Source organism: Gouania willdenowi, chromosome 14 (genome assembly GCF_900634775.1).
Source record: "Gouania willdenowi chromosome 14, fGouWil2.1, whole genome shotgun sequence".
Taxonomy (NCBI): domain Eukaryota; kingdom Metazoa; phylum Chordata; class Actinopteri; order Blenniiformes; family Gobiesocidae; genus Gouania; species Gouania willdenowi.
Genome location: NC_041057.1, coordinates 24,141,251 through 24,161,179, shown reverse-complemented (window position 1 = coordinate 24,161,179; position 19,929 = coordinate 24,141,251). Strand labels below are relative to the sequence as shown.

Here is a 19,929-nt window from a genome sequence, read left to right as displayed (position 1 = left end):
TTTTAACCAGAAAGAAATAATCCAAGAAACCTCACCTCTGAAATTAATTCAAGGCATTAAAGTTCTCACAGAGAATCAATATGAAGAAACTATATATTCTTGTATGAATAAAATAAATAACCTTGATGTGGTGTACACATAGCTGTTAATACGCATTGATAGAAATTAAAAAGAAACCAAAAGTACACTTCAAAATGTGTTTTTAATCAACAATTCTGAAAGAACACCATGTTAACATTATAATACCTCAATTTTAAACAAACTATTTACTTAAATATTATAATACTTACATAATAAACTAGTATAAACAACTATTCACAATGTGGTTCCTGCCATGCAAAGAGTGCCGCCCATCCAGCCCAATCAAAAACCTAATTAAAATTTTCCAAATTTAGTGTTACCTGATGATATTCAAGAAGTTTATAACTTTGAAATGTAACGTTCCCTAAATTCTGGTGGCACTCTTTGCAGGGTAGGAAGCAGGTCTCTCAAAAACATCTCATCCACAGTCAGAGCTGGTGGTGAGGAGGAGGTCTCCTGAAGGTCTGTAGGATAAGCTGCTCCACCTCTCTTGGAGGGCCTTGGCTGGGCTTCTTCTTTGTTCTTTTTCCTGAAAAAAACCCCAAACATACATAATATATATATATATATATATATATATATATATATATATATATATATATATATATATATATATATATATATATTATCAAGTCACTGTTACTTAAATAAAATCATAGATATATTTTAATTAAACATTAAATTAGGGAATGATCAACATTGTCATCACTGATATACCAAGTATTTATAGATACATTTTATTTATAACAGAATGCAAAACAACTTCTGTCATGTTCATATCAGATGGTTTGGCTGCACTTGTTTCTGCAGGAGATGCTGCTGCAGCACCATCATCACCATCTCCTGCTCCCTGAGCACTATCTGTTCCCCCTCCCTGTCCTTCTCCATCACCCATTTGATTGTTTACCTCTGAGTGACAGCAAACAATATATGAAACACATTACTATACATTTTAAATCATTATACTAGATTTAGATCCCCCACTAGAAGAAGTGGTACATAAAGGCCTGAATATTAACCTGGTATATATTTCTACATGTCTGCACTGATAAACAAACCTCCAGTCTCTGATGGTTGACCAAACTTTTCGGTCCTGTCTTCCTCAACCCTCTGCCCCATGTTGCTGCTCGTCTCTCGCGGTGAAACAAAGGGGTCGACAAAGGACATGACAACAGGGTATTTCCACTGTTTGGATGTTCCTGCAGCTGACCCACTACGGTTCTCCTGACTTTTTTTTCCTCTCATAAACCATCAGTGAAAAAAGCTGGTGTTAGTGGCTAATGCTATCATTAGCTAATGCTATCCTCGCTCAGTGCCGACTTTCAAAGATGAAAACTACAGAGAGAACATTTACCTGCTGCTCCCACCTCCTCGCTGTTTCTCCTCCACGCCAAATCCTTCCTGGTCCTGGTCCTGGTTAAAATAACAAGCCGTGTCATACAGCTCCCGGTGGTCACACACCGCTACAATTAGCTTCTCCTTCGTGTGTGCCGCAAAAAACGCATTTGGTGTAAAGCATATTAATATATAACTGATTCCATACAAAGGGGGCAGTCCAGTGATGAAATCCACCGCAATGTCGGACCATGGACGACTAGGAACAGGCAGGGGCTGCAGGAGACCTGAGCTGGGCTGAGTAGCTGTCTTGTTACGGGCACAGATGGAACATGTGGCAACAAACTCACGGGTGTCATGGTCCATGGCCGGCCACCAGAATCTCTGACGGAGGACGCCAAGGATGCAGGCAGCTCTAGAATCACAGGTAACACGAGAGGAATGTACCCACTGGAGAACCTGAGAGCGCATAGAGTCAGGGACGAACAAGGTGTTGGGAGGTCCATTACCTGGGTCAGCTTGCTGGCTCTGGGCTTGACGAACCTGGCTCTCTATCTCCCAGGTGAGGGAGGCCAGGAGACAGGATTTTGGGAGGATGTTCTCAGGCTCAGGAGGTTGCTTCTCTGTGGAGAATTGACGGGAGAGAGCATCAGGCTTAACATTACGAGAACCAGGGCGGTAAGTAAGGGTGAAGCGAAATCTGCCAAAAAACAAAGTCCAACGAGCTTGACGGGAATTTAGTCTCTTTGCCCGAGGCGTCTACCTCCACCACGAACTGGAGACTGAGATCTGGTTGAATGAGGACCGGGGCAGGAACAAACCTGAGCTTGAGCTCACTGAAGGTCTGAGTAGACTCTGGGGTCCAGGTAAACGTCCGGGAGGTGGAGGCAAGTGCTGTGAGAGGGACAGCTATCTTACTGTAGTTCCAGATGAATCTCCGATAGAAATTAGCGAAACCAAGGAACCATTGGAGCTGTTTGCGGTCCTTCTGTACGGGCCAATCCTGGACTGGGGAGACCTTTACCGAATCCATGTTTAGCTCTCCTTGCGAGATGATGAACTCGGATTTCTCAGCCTTAACAAAAAGTCGGTTTCCGTGAAGCCTCTCTAGGACCAGACGCACATGTTTGACATGCTCCTCCTGAGAACGGGAAAAGATGAGGGTGTCGTCAATCTAGACAAAAACGAACCGGTTGATCATGTCACGGAGGATGTCATCCATGAAGTGTTGGAAAACAGCCATGGCGTTGGTAAGTCCGAAGGGCATGACAAGGTACTCGAAGTGTCCTAAGGGAGTATTGAAGGCTGTCTTCCACTCGTCTCCCTCACGGATGCGAACGAGGTGGTAGGCGTTTCGGATGTCCAATTTGGTAAAGTTTGTGGCACCATGAAGCGGGGTGAATGCAGAGCTAATAAGGGGTAATGGGTACTCATTCTTAACTGTGATGTTGTTCAGTCCTCTGTAGTCAATGCAGGGCCTCAAGGAACCATCTTTCTTGTCAACAAAGAAGAACCCAGCACCCACCGGGGAAAATGAGGGACGGATAATGCCGACTGACAGGGATTCCTTGATGTACTTCTCTATGGAGGAACGTTCGGGTCTGGACAGGTTATACAACTGACTGCAGGGCAGCGTAGATCCAGGGAGCAAGTTAATGGGGCAGTCATAAGGGCGGTGGGGTGGCAGAGTCTGGGCCCGATCCCGGCTAAATACAGGGGAAAGGTCATGATAAACCTTGTGAAGAGATCTACAGGCTCAGGAAGCACTGGGTCAGGAGGAACTGAGGGAGTCAGGGCAAAGTGAAGGCAGTGGGCATGGCAGAAGGAGCTCCAGGAAATGACTCTCTCCTTACCCTAGTCAATGTGAGGGTTATGTGACTTCAACCTCGGGAATCCAAGGACTAAGGGAGGATTAGAGTGGCTAATGAGGTGGAAACTAAGGGACTCTTGGTGATTACCGGCGAGGGCCAGGGAAACAGGAGTGGTCTTGTGACTAACCTGGGCCAAGCGTAGCCCATTGAGGGCTCAGGCTTTGAGAGGGGATGACAGAGGGACTGTAGAAATCCCAAGTTGTTTGACGAGGTTGCTGTCAATAAAGTTCCCCTCAGCTCTGGAGTCCACTAAGGCGGAGATGGACAGCGTCTGAGTGCCCAGACTGATGGATGCAGGTAGCTGGAGGCGTTGAGGGGAAGTATCCTCTCAGTCACTGGTGAGCCTGGTCTTTTCTCGGTTGGGTTGGGCAGGTGGCGACATAATGACCCGTTGTTTCACAGTAGAGGCAGGCGTTGGCAGCTCGCCGCCTGTCTCTCTCCTGGAACGAGAGTTGGGCCCACCTGATCTGCATGGGCTTGGGAAGGGAAGAAGGTGGTCGAGGGTCCATCTGCACTGGCTGGCGGGTGGAGATGAGAGACGAGCTCCTGGCTGAATGCTCTCGGAGTTTCTCCCTGAGCCGGTTGTCTAGGCGAATGGCCTGGGAGATGAGTTGATCCAGGCTGCGAGTCTCCTCCCGAGTGGCCAGTTCATCCCTGAGGGAGTCCTGAAGCGCCCGGTAGAAGGCACTCTGAAGGGCTTCATCATTCCAGCTGCTTTCTGCCACCATGGTCCAGAATTCTATGGCAAATTAGGCCACACTGCAAAGCCGCTGCTGGATACCCCCCAGGCAGCGTCCTGCTTCTCTGCCCTTGACAGGATGGTCAAAGACTTTCTTCATCTCCTGGACAAAGAAGGCATACGAGTTAGTGACAGAACTTTGACTCTCCCACACAGCCGCCCCCCACTCTCTAGCGGACCCAGTAAGGAGACTAAGAAGTAAGGCTATGCGGGACCAATTAGAGGGGTACGTACAGAGTTGCAATTCAAAAATTAAACTGAGCTGAGTTAAGGACTGACAGGTACCGAGGTTTCCTGCATACCTTTCTGGGACAGGAACTCTAGCCTCGTAAGCTGAAGCAACACTGGGAGGATTAACGGGTGCAGATGGAGGGAAAGAAGCGGCTACAAGCGGGACCTGGCACTGTGACGCGAGACTAGCAACCTGGTCACTTAACTGGGAGACCTGGAGACCTGGCTAAAACTTGCAGGATGAGTTGAGCTCTGAGTAAGCCACGGTCTGGCACTGACTGATGGTTAGGATGTCGCTTATATGGACTGTTGATTGCCTCCTGCAGCTGGAACTCATCAGCAATCAGGCCACTCACTCACAGCACCACTGGAGGTTCAAAATGAAAAGCAAACAGGGAAAACAGTGCCCCTAAGTGGCGCTAGAGGTGGAGGGCGTGACACCATCTTGTTTTGTTCTCCTCTTTCTGTCCACTAACCCCAAACAGTCGAGACAATGAACATAATGGCCCTATTTGGGGGAATATGTGTTGTGTTTTTTTTGTTAACATTCTAAGAAAAGCTGCTATTTCCCCCCAGGTACGACGGAAATTTTTTATTTTTCTCTCTTATTTAAAGAATGAGTCAGATGCCTTTGATTTAGATGGTAACTTGCATTTTTTTTTGTTATAATTTTTATTATTAGGAAAACCCAAAATAATGGCAATTAAAAAGTCTGTCGGGGGATTGTTTTTATTTTTTGGACGGTATTTGCACCACCATGGGTAAGACCCATAGGTCTATAGAAGGACTCAGGGTCCTTCTATGGAGTCCACAGTATGGACCCCATCTATCGAAGTTCTGTTGAACATTTGATTATCTTAATTAAGGTTCACAACTTAACTAGTTACTTACTAGTTTGCTGCACTCAGAGCAGCATGGGAGCTGTCACACAAACTCTATTTAGAAATCTTAAAAGGTTCCACGACCAAAGTAATGTCAGAATTTACTGTAATTACATTTGCTAGCATGAGTAGTCAGGCTGCAGTAGCATAGGGTTTTATTGTATTCGCTGCCACCACCTTTTTTAACCCGGTCTGGTCCGGTGCCAGAGGCCAGAAATACACCACAGGACAGAGGGAAAAAAACAATCTTTATTTAATTAATTTACTAAGAGATGTTCAGAGGAACTCCACACAAGGTTACTGTTGGCCCAGGTGGCCCCGCCCCAGCCCCATTTAACACACAGGACCCTTATCAATAAACTCCACTGCAAACAAGCACAGCACCACTTCACAGCACACTAAAAACCAGAAACACATGCACACCCTTCAGGACCACTGCAACCAGGGTCAAACCCACCGCACACTAGAGGGCGGCAGAGGACCACTTTTAGTTTGAGATGATCCTGGTGGAGGCTAGACTGGGTGAATTAGACATCAGTTGATTAAAAATAGGCTACAAACATAATACAAATACAAAACAGTGAATCAAGATGTAAAGAAATTATTTATAAAACTTATCTAGTCTGCTGTCGACAAGACCCCCCGTGGGGTACGAGTTCATAGAGTGTGCAGGGACAGGCAACGTCACTGTAGCAAACACAGGCCGGAAAGCAGGAGTGCACGTCAGGTCCGCAGCCCACTCCACAAGTGGTAAGGCAGTCACAGTTTTCTCTGTGACTCAGCAATGGGCTGAGGCAGCGTCTAACCCCCCCCCCATTCTATCTACAGGAGGCATCCAGCCTCCCCTCCTTTCTCAGGAACAGCTCTCCTATCTAATCCTCTGTTTAAACTGAGAAGAGGAGGCTTTAAACACCTATTGTATTCCTCTGATAAATCGGGGCTTAGAAAAGGATCCGCTATCCTTATCCCAAACCAAGTTCAATACAAACATATCTCATAGATTAAAGGTGCAATCTGCAACTCCCCGATCCCTCTCTCCCCTCCCTCGCCGCTGCTCTTTTGCCCTGCCTCCAAACTTTCCAAAGCTAACGTTAGTCCGCAACATCAGTAATATAACATGCAAAATTAAAAGCATATTACTGCAGCGCTTCTCTCTCTCAATGTGCACACACCTCAGCAGCAGCAACAACTCAGTGTCACTTACAGCAGCCACACAGAGGCTGCTGCGCACACATGAACAACACATGCACTACAGAGTTCTATAACAATTACAAATCAAACATAATGTAAATCAAGCAGCAGTGATTACCAGTGATGTGCCGTGACCACTAGGGTTGGGTAGGCACATTGCAAATGGAGACCACCAATGACAATTTCATGTTTCTGCTGGCAAGTGTTAATTCAATTCAAATCAATTTTATTTGTATAAAGCAATTTCCAACAAAGTCCTCTCAATGTGCTTATCAAAATATAAAATTCATAATAAGAAAGAAAGAAAAAACCCAACAAGATCCACATGAACAAGCATTTAGGCAGAGGAGCAACGTGCTTTTGGGAGGGGGCGTGGCCTCGCTCTGCTTTACAGCGGAGTGAGATTGTGCAACTGTTCCAGGAAATAGCGCTGTTTAGTAATTTGGGCTATGAAACACACAAAATGCAGACACTTTCAAACTTATAGGTACTGTAGGCTATTGGAAATTTAAAAATAAATAATTTATAATTATGTTATAATTAAAACAAATAATAAAATGGTAATTACCTTTCAAGCAGCAAAGTCACCAATTTCATCTTCTACTCCTCCAGACCATACACTGTAAAAAAGACGGTGCTCTAGCTCCGGGAAAGGGGCGGAGACAGTGAGCAACAGCTGTCAGACAGCCCATCAAACACGATCCTGGCTCTGATTGGTTCTTTTTGCTCGGTCACAGTGCATTCTGGCAATCTGCCAAAGGCAGCAGGCGCAGACTCAATGAGCCTGTTTTTTTTAATCACACAAACTACTAGTTTGATGTAAAGCTGTCCTTACATAGTGACAGCTTTAGCAAATATAACAAAGTCACTTTTATAAAAGTTGCAGACTGCCCCTTTATTATGCTATTTTTCACCCATCTCCAATTGTTCTAAGAACCCCAACAACATAGTATTTGAGGTTTATTTTCCCAAACCTGCCTGCTTTCTAGAGTTTTAGCCAGAAATTATTATCATTTTGATCCATTGTTTAAAAGTGTCAAACCTGACCTCTGCATGGGCACATTTTTTAAGAGCAACTAAATCCCTAACTCACTTTTTTCTGCTGAATACATATATATGTATTAAGTAGTGGAGTTGATTGATCCTAGTCCAACTTTTAACATTTTAGTGAAAGTTTTAATTTTGTGTATTTAGTTGTAAAATAGAGTGACTGCCTTCTAAGGGTTGAACGCTGGCTATTACAATTAAATTTTGAAGTCACACAGCCCACAGCACTGCAGTGAGAGTGCTGTCTTCTCAACTACTACATACAATACACGAGCCCACAAGCATAAATAAGGCAGTTTTTTAATTTCCCCCTAGTGGCAGGTCAGCAGAAAGCAGGGGTTTAGTTACTCTTTAAGAGAACCCTTGGTACAGGGATAGATGCCAATAGGAGGCACCATCAACAAGCAAACCAGCTTTGAAACACTACAGTGAGCAGTCCCCTTGGTCAGTGTCTCCCAACCTTTTTGAGCCACGGCACATATTTTCCAGTAGAAACTATCACAAGGTACACCAGCAAGCAAAAATGTCACAAAAAGTATATGTTTAGAAAATTAATACAAATCTAGTTACAATTTACTTAGTATGAAACCTGGGCAAGAATTAAAGATATTCCTATACAGCACTGAGTCTGTCTCTTTTATCCCTCTTTATAGCAGTCATGCTTGAAAAACCCACCTTGCATAGATAAGGAGCAGAAGTGAAATGGATTTGTTTGCTAGAATCAGGACCTCTTTGTCAGAAGGCAGCTACAACTGTCCAAATTTAGGTCAGCTAAGCTCACATTCATGCTCGTTGGTTACCGAGGGTAGATTGACTAGTTTTTATTCTTAAATATTTTTCCATTGCTAATACTTGCAGCGTTCTCTTATTTGCAGCATGTACTTTTGTATTTAGAGCGACATGGCCCTCAAATGGAAGAGCATGTAATTGCACCACCTTGCTGCTAAGAGAACCATCAGGTTAAATTGTAGGATTATCCACAGCACACCTGGTAATTTCTCTTGGCACACGTATCTGGTTGGGAAACACTGTCCTAGGTAAAAGGTATATTCCACTCACATGATAACTAAACTTTAAAATAGTACAGTAAGCACTTTCATGTTTTTTATTCACAAAACATTCCAACAATAAGCCAATTGCTTAGCCAATGTGTGGCAGAGAAAGCTCAACAGTAAGCAGAAACAGAGCTAAGATAGTAAATGTCCATCTGTAACCACATCAAAGCGTATCGTGAGATAAGCAGCGACTTTTGGTCTTTTGAAGGCGCTGCATGATGATGTCACTCATCCTTCACAGACTGCGTGAGCCACTGCAAAAATAAAGATCAAACAGGACAATTGTCTGATTTAGAGATATCACATCTAAATAAGGTTGCTTCATTTAGATTACAATAACATCAATTTCCAACAAGATTGGGTTTTTTGTTTCATATTATAAATAGACCATACTTTTTGACTTTAAATGTAGATGATAGTTTACATCACACAATTAAAACTAAATCAATCAACAAAAACAAATTAAAATGTCTCCTTCGACAGCAGCTGTATTCAAATGGTGGTTATATGCAGCCCTCAAATAATCCCAAAGATGATCTCCATCAAAAAGTGAAACACCTTAAATGATCAGAATTCTGACTCACTGTATTAAGGCTACATGCAGTGGTTAAACCAAAGTAGATATTGTTCTTTGTTGGAACTTATTTATACTTGAGATGTACATCAACACATTTCTCATTATTTTACAAAAAAAGAAGGTTCAAGCACATTCAACTTAAAGCAGAGTTGTTGTTTGTTTTACCTTAAAAAAAAGGACATTATATTAATATGTTGACCTTGTTTCAAAGGGGTAATAACTGTCTTTACTCACGTGCCATGTTTAACTTTCATTGCATTTTGACACTATTCAGATCAAAGTTTCATTATCATTTTGAAAAGCAAAAAAAAACGGAAAAATTATTCTCGTTTCAATATGTGAGACAGAATTGCCAGGAAACAGTTGTGTAGGTTAAGCTTCACAACTGTGGAAAACTTGGCACAATTTTTTTTTGGTTTGAAATCCTTCCCAAAAGAAAATGTAATAAAATTCCATGTTGTACAAAAAACTGTGTAGGGGTCCATTGTCAATCAGACATAGTAATCGATAATCAATTGATACATTCACAATAATTGTTTATTTAAACGGTAAGCTCCACAAAATACTGTAGGATATTTTAATGGGTTGACTGATATTTTAAAAGCACTACAGTACTTGAGCTGCTGACTCAGTTTATTATATATAATAAACTGTGTATAATGTATCATTGAGAACAGCCCTTTGTTTATTTTATATGGTAAATGTTTCTCCTGTAGAATACAGTCGCTGTGTTTATAGAAACAGCAATTCATCAGCGGTTACAGTGAAAAACAAAGAAAAGCTGTGAAAAGTGGAGCTCGATGCATTGATTCATCATCAAATCACAATCCCTGTATTCTTAATGGAATCGAATCATGAGATTCCAAAAGATTACCACCACTAACAGTAATAGAATTTATTGACATTAATGATATGCATGTTTGTTGAGTGTCCAAATGACAAAGGAGATTCTGATAGTGGAGACAAAAAAAGTAATATTACACTGATCATGTATTATTCTGCTACTGACTCATACTTAGTGACAAATATATAAAACGCCATTTGAGCATACATTAATATCAACAATAGTTAAAGGCACACCGTGGACTTTTTGACCTAAAGAGTTAAGCGCTATGAGCTATTTTAAATGATTCCTCAGGCCAATATAAAGCGCTTAACAGTATCAATGCTCTGAGCGGGGCTTTACTCTTGAAATACCGACCATGTAAGTTTGGAGAGACGGACCGTCTTTGGCCAGGTCATGTGATCTGGAGAATGCCTGGAGAACGTTTCACTTTACGGCAGTCACGTGACCACAGGCTCTGATATATATAGTTCCCACATGACGTCACAATATACAGGCATTTCCCAACCTGGCGCCATTGATGTGGGCAGCTGAGAACAGCCAAAAGAGCACAATATGGTAGTTTCGTGGGTAAATGGTGCACCAATCGCAATGATAGTTCAGTTAAATTCTTCAGTTCTTTAGTAAGGGAAGTCGGCAAGTCAGATCTGTAACTCTGGGATAAGGACTGGCTCTCAGGGCTGGGCTCGTGCCGTGACTACAGTCTATGGGCTGAAGGAGCAGCCGCCATCGCCGCATTTTCTCCCCGCCACCAGAAACCCAGTGCTCGGGCCGCGTCGGTGGCGCTTCCCGGGGAGTAGCGGGGGACTTTTTAGCTGATTTTAATATTTTTGAAAAGTATCAGTCTGGTTTTAGGCTAAACCACAGCTCCAAGACTGCCCTCCTCAAGATTTTAAATGACAGTGTTGGTTCGACTGGACCTTAGTGCAGCCTTCGATACCGGCGTAGACCACACCATTCTTTTAAATAGACTCAAACACCTGGTTGGTCTCTCTGGTGCTGTATACAATGATAACTTTTATGTTGTTTTAATAGTTTTAGGAGTCATATTTTTATGGGGGTTTTTTTTAATATAGTTTTAGATTTAGATTATTTTGTTTTACTAGTACTACTAGTGACCCTTTTTTGCGTTACTAGTAAGGCGTACTTGCACACCAGTCAACCAAATTTGAGTACCAGTAGAGCTTAACTCTGGTTGATATCAAATTCATGCTCAAACAGCTTTCCATAGTGTTGTTAATTTAAACAGGACAAGCAGGTACAGAAGATGGATAGACTGACTTACCTCTGGTGTGGTTTGGTTAACAGCAGAGTTAATTAAGGCTGCTGCCTCCTGCTCTGACTTGTTTAGTGGCTCAATCTGCAGTACAAAGATCAAAACACAGGCAACATTTACCACTGTTTCCCCATGGAAGTGAAAACCAGTTATTTTACACAGGTGATGTAGAGCTTAGCTAACAGTGGCTGCTTTGACAAACCACTGTTTTCTCCAGCTAAGCTTTGGCTCGAGAATGACTGTAAACCAGAGAACTTTAACCATAAAAAGGTGATTGCCTGATCCAAGGGTCACAACATCAGAATATCATCTGAGCATTTAAAATAATGATTACAATACATTTTCATTTTGCAAATGCTTTTATCCAAAGCAACGACATGAGGAGTAAGGGTTAAGGGACTTGCTCAACATCCCAGTGATGGCCTAGTTTGGCTAAGGACCTGTGACCATCGGATTACAAGCCCACTTCCCTAAAGCTGGGGTACTAAAATTATTTTCTTTAATTAAAAAGAAGATTCTTCTTGGCATCATATAGTATATCGCAAAAAGTAAACATTTCTGAAAAAATTTGTACGTCTGAATGCTGTCTGTGCCTTATAATTAAGTATTTTAGTTCATAAAACCCCGGAAGACAAAATCTTGGCGTTACCCCCTCCTGCTCCAATCACAGGATTTAAAGAAAGGAGGGGTGAGCAGAGCCCACAAAGGAGCCTCCTCATTGGCTGCCGCGATGTATAGTGAAGCACGAGCCGTGCATGGTGAAAACTTGTTTTCAGTCTTGGACTAACTTTGGATGTGCAAGTGGCTGTTTTCCTTCTAGACAGGTCATCTAATGTTCCATTTTCCTATATTTTGTGTGTATCCGTTTGCGTGGCAACGTGTTTTACCGGTAGTGCACGTTCAGCTCTCTTCCAGAGAGAAGGAGACTGGGAGGGATTATCAGAGTGGGGGGGCGGTATTTACGGTTCAAATTCAGCCGTGCCCCTCTGTCATGGTTCAAAACAATGATATACATTCCTTTAGCCTCATTCAGAGGGCCAAAGTTGAAAAAGTTCTGTTTCCTCCTTCCCTTGTCATTCCACATTTTGTAAAAAGTGAGCTCTTAACTTATTCAGTGCCAGCCATTCTGAGATTTTCTACCCCCCTCAGTGCCAGCCGTTTTTGAGCATTTTGACAGATTTTTAAAGACCCACAGTATATTTTCTACTATGACTATCTGAAATCTGACACCAGATTCTGAAAGATTGAAGCGTCTACTTTCACCAAAAAAAAATTGTTTCTGGCTTGTTTCGTTCTTTTGTAATCAGCCGTTGAATAGAGCAAGTTTTACACAAATCTTCAGTTTCAGAGCAAAAAGGTGAGAAAAAAGCCTTTTTGTAAAAAAAAAACCCTGCCAGTGATTTTGAACATCGTTTCCTTATATAAAACTAAACAAAAAAAAACACAAAGATCGGGCTTTTGATGGCAAAATTATTATTATTTATCTATCTGGGTCAGAGTTTAATGGATTTCTTACTGTATTTTGGCGTTCCTCCAACTTTCTCTCCCGTCAGTCTGTACACACGTAACTTCCTCCTCCTCCCAGACATGCAGAGTGTCACTGCTTACCCCGTTTTTTATGGTTTTATCTCACCATCGCCACATTATCCATGAATTCCACACTTGCTCTGGTCGGAGTGTGCGCTGCTGGGAACGTCAGCTCTGCACGTAGCGCCATTTTCTGTCTCGTAAACGCCTTTCTTTCTCCCTCTGAGCTCCGATGAGCATGGATGATCTCACATCCAAAGGTGCGCTGCTACTTCCTACATGTCACCTATTATTTTGCTATCTGGCTCACAGGCTGGGGGGTATTTTGTACCCACCTCCACACCCCCCTCCTCCCCCCGACACGCGGCGACCCGTTTGGCCCGGTTAGTTGATGGTTTTATCTCACGATCACAACATAATCAATAATCCACTCAGGTCCACACATGTTCTGTGTTAGTATGTGGAGCTGTGAGCTGCTGGATACGTCACAATATCACTTCATAGAGCCATAATCTCATTTCTTTTCCTGCTTCTTCCTCCTTTGCTGGGTAGCATCAGTGGCTAATCTCTCATCTAAAGGTGCACCGCTGCCATCTTCAGGACACAGTTGGTCACTACAACACCCCACTGCTTAGATATTGATGAGAGACCTCCGCCATGGTGTTTTCTAGTAATCCCCGTGAAAAAATGCAAATGACGAGATATCTCGTCAATGGCACTGAGCGTATGGATTTGAAATGACAAGATATCTCGTCAATGGCACTGAGTGAGTTAACGGGCAAGTTGGATTTTTCTTGCGTTGTAATGTCACAATGCGGAAACTCTTACTCCTGAGAACCCTGGCTCCTCCTACCCTACATAAGAATGTGAGCTCTTCCCTCTCAAACTACCTCACAGCTAAAACAAACACACAAACACTGCAGTTTAATATAGAATATACACTATACTTCATTGTCATATATGTAAAGTTACATACACGAAATGTGCTCTCTGCATTAAACCCCTCCCTGAGGAGCAGTCGGGAGACAAGGAGTAGCACCAGGGAGCAGTTCCATTTTTAGTATCCGTTATATCACCTCGTATCGCCTTTGACATGATCTGACGTGTTTGTGACACAATGCAACGCAGCGGTTGGACAAAACAAATGATAATCAACTTAAATGCAGATGAGAAAGAGAAGAAAGTGACTTATCAGCTTAACACTCCGGTGAGTGTTTGAAACAGCTGACTGACTCCGCTGACTCACAATCACAACAGTCGCTTCCAGTAAATAGCCATGTGTTTTACTGTAATGTGCAGTTTTTTGGCTAAAACAATAACAAGAGTGTGTTGATAGCAAAAGAAATTCGCTATGCTGATCACTGATCTCCCTCGCAAGAGCAAGGCATGAAGTCTGCGTCTACAGACATACCCACTCATGCATATGCATGAAGGCCCCAAAACAGCCTGTTTTTTGACGCGACATTAAAGTGACTTTTCAGAGGGCTAAAACTCCAGAAAACAGGCGAGTTTGGGAAAATAACCCTAAAATACTATGTTGTTGGGGTTCTTCGAACAAATAGAAATGGGGGAATAATAGCATAATACTGGACCTTTAACCATAATGCCACCACTGCCAATAATGACTATGCTACAGACTAATACAGGGAGCAATAAAGGGTTTTGAGTGCTGTGTTAACTTTGTATTTTTAAGTTATGTTGTGTGTTGTGTTTTCTTGTCACTTTCTACATATTTCTCTTTCACTTTTTGTGTTTTTGGATTCATTATGTGCATTTTTGGAGTCTGTATTTTTGTCGTCACTTTGTTTATCTTTTAGTTATTCTGTATAGTATTGTTGTGGATTTGTGGGTTAAGTCATTTTGTGTCTTTTTGTTCTTGTTTTATTTTTCAGTTATTTTGTGTATGTTTAGTGTCCTTATGTCTATTTGCTGTGAATTTGGTGTAATTTTAGTATTTTGACTTTTTTTGTGCGTAATTGGAGTCATTCTGTGTTCGCTTGCTTTGGGGGCCACACAAAATGCATCTACATCCGGTTGGCCTATTTTATGGCAGTTTTGTTTAAAAATAGTAGAAAAGGTAAAGATTTTTAGTATAACCCTATTTAAATTTTGGCATTTTTTATTCATGAATGCAGATATTTAGCACCTGCACTACTCGATGTTAGCACCTGCAGTACTCGATGTTAGCACCTGCAGTACTCGATGTTAGCACCTGCACTACTCGATGTTAGCACCTGCACTACTCGATGTTAGCACCTGCACTACTCGATGTTAGCACCTGCACTACTCGATGTTAGCACCTGCACTACTCGATGTTAGCACCTGCACTACTCGATGTTAGGACCTGCACTACTCAATGTTAGCACCTGCACAACTCAATGTTAGCACCTGCACAACTCAATGTTAGCACCTGCACTACTCAATGTTAGCACCTGCACTACTCAATGTTAGCACCTGCACTACTCAATGTTAGCACCTGCACTACTCAATGTTAGCACCTGCACATGTGCTGTCTGTTGTAGTTGGAGGCTCAGCTCCATGGCTCTGTTGAGATGGTTTTGAATTGAACTCATGGATTCTTTCTGCATAGCTGTAATCTCCTTAACTTCAGCGCAGAGCAGTAAGTGTTTTCTCTTAACATCCTTCAGTGTGTCCATCATCATTGCCAGGTTCTGTATCAATCACAAAGAGACACACAAGTTATATATATGAACAGCCACTTGAAAAAAAGTATCACTTCTTTGCTTTAATACATTGTTGCTAAACCATTACCTTGGTGGGGCATTTGTTTTCTGCAGCATTGTTGATCAAATCTAGCTTCAGACGCTTCTCGATGTATTCCAGGTCTGTCTCAGATTTCAGAAACTACAAAACAGTTACAGAGATGTTGGTGCCAAGATGATGTCACATCATACATATACTTTGCTTTCCATGCTTTTTTTGCACCTCCTTTACTTGATGTGTTCAATACTTTTTCCCTGTGTCATTTCAAAGTATTACAAATCGGCAGGATGCGCACAGGCAGCAGCAGGAGAATCCGAGCCAATCGCCTGTATTAATTAGATGGTGCGGCTGATGAATGTGTTTCTCGGTTATGCAGATTAAAAAAACAGTTAAAACAAGCCGTGCACGCCTGGGAGTCCCTTTAGTGTCCAAGTGTGCAACAATTATTACAATGGTACCGAAAAAGGGAAAAAAAACAAGAGAATATCCCCCCTACGTTGCTGAAAACTGAACGTAGGAGAGCAAATTTACAACGTCGAGGGGCCCTACGCTCAACAGTGCTGGCAAGAACCCTGTATTAGGATCACTAAACATGAATGCGTGCACACTCCCGCGATCACGGGGTGCTGATTTTGTCAGGGGTCGATTGACACAACATTTCTGGTGCTTGAAATACAGCTGCTTCTGATATAAATGATCTTGTTGCATGTTTTCTACCTCACACCGATGGTAAAGAAGGAGGCGTAATTTGTGGTCGATGACATTCCATTAGGGATGTAACGATTCACTCAACTCACGATACGATTCGATTCACGATACTGGGTTCACGATACGATTCTCTCACAATTTATTTTACAAAATGGGACTGTAGGCAAATGATGACTGAAAAATATTCCTTTATTTTTTGGGGGAAAAAACTAGAAAATACTGTATTATTTTCCTTTTATTTTTCATTGTCAAAAGACTCCCTTGATGAACTATTCAATGCAATTTAACTAAAAATAAATCTTGAATGAAATAAATAAAGAAATAAAACAAATGAAGAAGAAGCCTATTAGTTTAAATTCTGGTTCTATAGTAAACAATGCAAAACTGCATAATAGTTATTTTTATTTTTAAATGTGCAACTGAAAATGTATTTTGTGCCTTAACAATTGGACAAAAAAAATTAGTCATTTCACTGATTTACGTAAGATATTTGTTTGGACCAGCAGAGGGCGCTGGTAACCCAGTGGTCGGTTGGCATGCAGAAATTCTAGCAGTGAAGAAGAGATGCTGTGCTAGCAGACAGACAAATATCGAGTCCTTCCCTGTATATCTTTGCATCAATAACGCATCTTAAGGAGCTTTTCTGTGGTTTTGAATATTTATCCTTCGCAGTGTTTACCTCCGATGCCTACAATATGGCCGCTCATCTGGGTTAGACCATCTGCCTAGAACGTGACATAGGTGAAAACCCCATATATATCATATAATAAAGGCGGAGTCTCTAACGTCATCACCGGCGGCCATCTGAACTCGGGCAGCTTTCTGGGGGAGCCTGTGGTAACTGAGGGAAGGTGAGTGATCTGCACAAACGTAAATACTCTTATCTCACTGAAATCTTGATGGATTTACAAACTGTTTGGTTTCTTACAAACGTCATTAACGTGGCTACAATTCTGGATGTTTGGACATGTTACAATTGCAGCTTTTCTCTTTAAAAAACGACTTAATCATGCAGCATAGTTGTTTAAAGCAGAGACCACCAGATTTAACTTAAAAGTATAATAACATTTTACATTCTGATTCCTACAGGAAATTACTGAGTGAAGATGCCAGACTTTAGTGCAGCCTACGGATGCGCTAATCTCCAGTGTGTTCAAACCAGAGCCTGTGGGATCACCTGTAACATAATACAATACTATAACTATATTTAGGTTAATGAGTCAAAGATCAGGAAAAACTTGTCCATGCTTTTATCTCCAGTAGACTGGAGCATCAAACAGCTACAGCTGGTTCAGAACACTTCAGCTCAGGTCTTAACCAGAACAAAGAGGTCAGAGCACATTACTCCCATTTTAAAGTCTTTACACTGGCTCCCAGTCAGCCACAGAATAGACTTTAAAGTTCTGCTGCTGGTGTATAAATCTGTGAATGGGTTTGGTCCAGAATACATCCATGAGTTGTTAATCAGGTATGAACCCAACAGGTCTCTCAGATCTATGAGCACAGGTCAGATAGTGGAGCCCAGAGTTCACAGTAAACAAGGTGAAGCTGGTTTTAGTTGTTATGCTGCAAAGAAGTGGAACAAACTGCCAGCAGAGCTGAAGTCAGCATCCAATGTGAATATTTTTAAATCAAAGTTAAAGGCACTTTTGTTTCTCTACTGCGTATGATTGAGCGGGAGATTTTTGGTCACGTAGTTGTTGATGTAATGTGTTTGTTGATGATTGTTAATGTTTTTTACTGATGATTTCAAATGTTTTTGCTGCTGATTTCAAATGTTTTTTGCTGCTGATTTTAATGTTCTTATTGATTTTTAAGCTGTTGAATATTTTCTGTTGCACTTTTTGATCATGTAAAGCACATTGAGTTGCCTTGTGTATGAATCGCACTATACAAATAAATTTGCCTTGCCTTGCCTTTATCGTTAGTTATTTAGTGCAATTATGTAGAATACAGATCCTGTTACAAAGGAACAGAAGAGCTGACAAAATAGCATTTCAAGATTGTTGTTTGTTTACACAATCTCTGAATATTTCTTTTGAACACCTTTTTATAACTATTGTAATGTGGTTATTCTTGAAGTATCATGTATGTAACGTATCTTTATCATATAATAAACATTATTTATTATTATTGATATCTATGTTTTTTGGATCATTTCTTATCTCTGTCCTCCATGACCTCGTGACCCCATTTTGATATCAACAATTTCTGGCGACTGCAAAGACATTTTTTTCTATAATTAGTTTTTGATCAGGTTTGAGCTCAGATGTTATTTTTCTTAACCACATTTTCGTTGAACTTGATTTATATTTCACAAAGTGAAAGTATAAAAAATACAGTTAAGATTGTGTCATTTTAATGTTTAATTTTTTTTATTTCAAAAATCCATTTAAATGTTTCATAACTTTTAGGCGACCCCACTTAGTGTCCCGACCCCAAGGTTTAAAAACGCTGATTGAGTGGCTAATGAATAGATTTATTTCTATAGTTTTTATCACTTCCGGTCATCTCACGCCTGTGGTAGGACCAAGATGGACACATTTTCCACGGTCTCTCTCTCTCTCTCTCTCAAGTAGCCCCTGTGGAGCCATTAGGGTACACGTACCCCCATTTGAGAAATACTGGTCTAGTTCTCTCTGGAGGGATTTCAACATGCAGCATTTCTTGATTGTATATTTGTAAAGGGAAATCTGGTACGTATTATTCAATGCAATTAAATGTCACATTTATAAAATATTACTAATGTAATACAATATTTTGAATTATTACTTGTTTAAACTAAACGTAATAATTAAAATTACTTTACTATATTAGTAATGTTCCTTTTAGAAAAGTATAGATACATCATATGTTGCCATTCTGTACGCTGAGTTTTATTAGCTCAAGTACATGCACTTAAAGTCATGCTGTTTAAGGACAGAAGGTGAGTGTAGGTCACACAATGGACAGGAACGTGTTATATTGTAGTTAACTCACCATCGCTTCAAGCTTTTCAACTGTAGCCTCCATGTCGTCTTCTTCTTGGTTTACGGCATCTAGCTCAATGGTGCATTACCGCCACCTTGTGCTCCGGAGTGTGAGTCAGTCGCCATCTAGGGTTCCCATTTCCTTGGTTCCGCTTTGAGCTTCAAAATAATGCTGCTCGTCTATTCTAGCATGAACGGTAAAGACTGGTTGGTGACGGTGCTGTGTTCAGAAACAACTCGTAAAACTCATACAATACATTTCAATGTTAAAAATAGAATACCATCATGTTTTGTGTTTTTAGTTTCAGATATACATTTTACTGTTATAAAAATTAAAGTTTTTAAAAAGCGTTTTTTAAACGATCTTCAAAATAATTCATATAGATATAGGCTGCAAAGGGGCCAATATTCAAAAACGTATATACATTTAAAGACAAAATTCCAAGACAAACAACCACTACAGTGTTGTAGTGGACACTCTCTAGTTTCACTGTGACAAGTTTCATAAAATATATATACATACAGTATATATTATTATTATTATTATTATTATTATTATTATTATTATTATTATTATTATTATTATTATTATTTTTATTTATTTTTTTAGTTTTATTTTTATTTTTGAATAGTGCATGAACTTTACATCACACATTTTTTTAAACATCAACATCATAACTTTAATTGTCTGAGTTATTCTATGGAGGACCAAACCTGCCAAAATTGTAAATACTTAAATAAATGTATAAATAAATATTGGAATAAATATATACAATAATGAATAAATAAATGGGTGAATAAGTGAATAAAACGAAAAAAACTGTTAAATAAATAGAACATAGATAATTAAATGTCTTAAATTTATTTATACTA

The 19,929-nt window shown here is 40.8% G+C and overlaps 1 protein-coding gene across 1 annotated transcript; it reads right to left on the bottom strand.

The window, feature by feature from the left end:
* Window positions 1-8,467: 8,467 nt before the first annotated feature.
* Window positions 8,468-19,204, bottom strand: ska2 (spindle and kinetochore associated complex subunit 2). Its single transcript, XM_028466884.1, has 5 exons — window positions 19,067-19,204; window positions 15,428-15,520; window positions 15,154-15,327; window positions 11,138-11,212; window positions 8,468-8,685 (listed from the first exon to the last, which is right to left on the bottom strand). Exons 1-5 carry the CDS (start codon window positions 19,097-19,099, stop codon window positions 8,656-8,658), a joined length of 405 nt encoding a protein of 134 aa, XP_028322685.1. The 5' UTR covers window positions 19,100-19,204; the 3' UTR covers window positions 8,468-8,655.
* Between the last annotated feature and the right edge of the window lie 725 nt (window positions 19,205-19,929).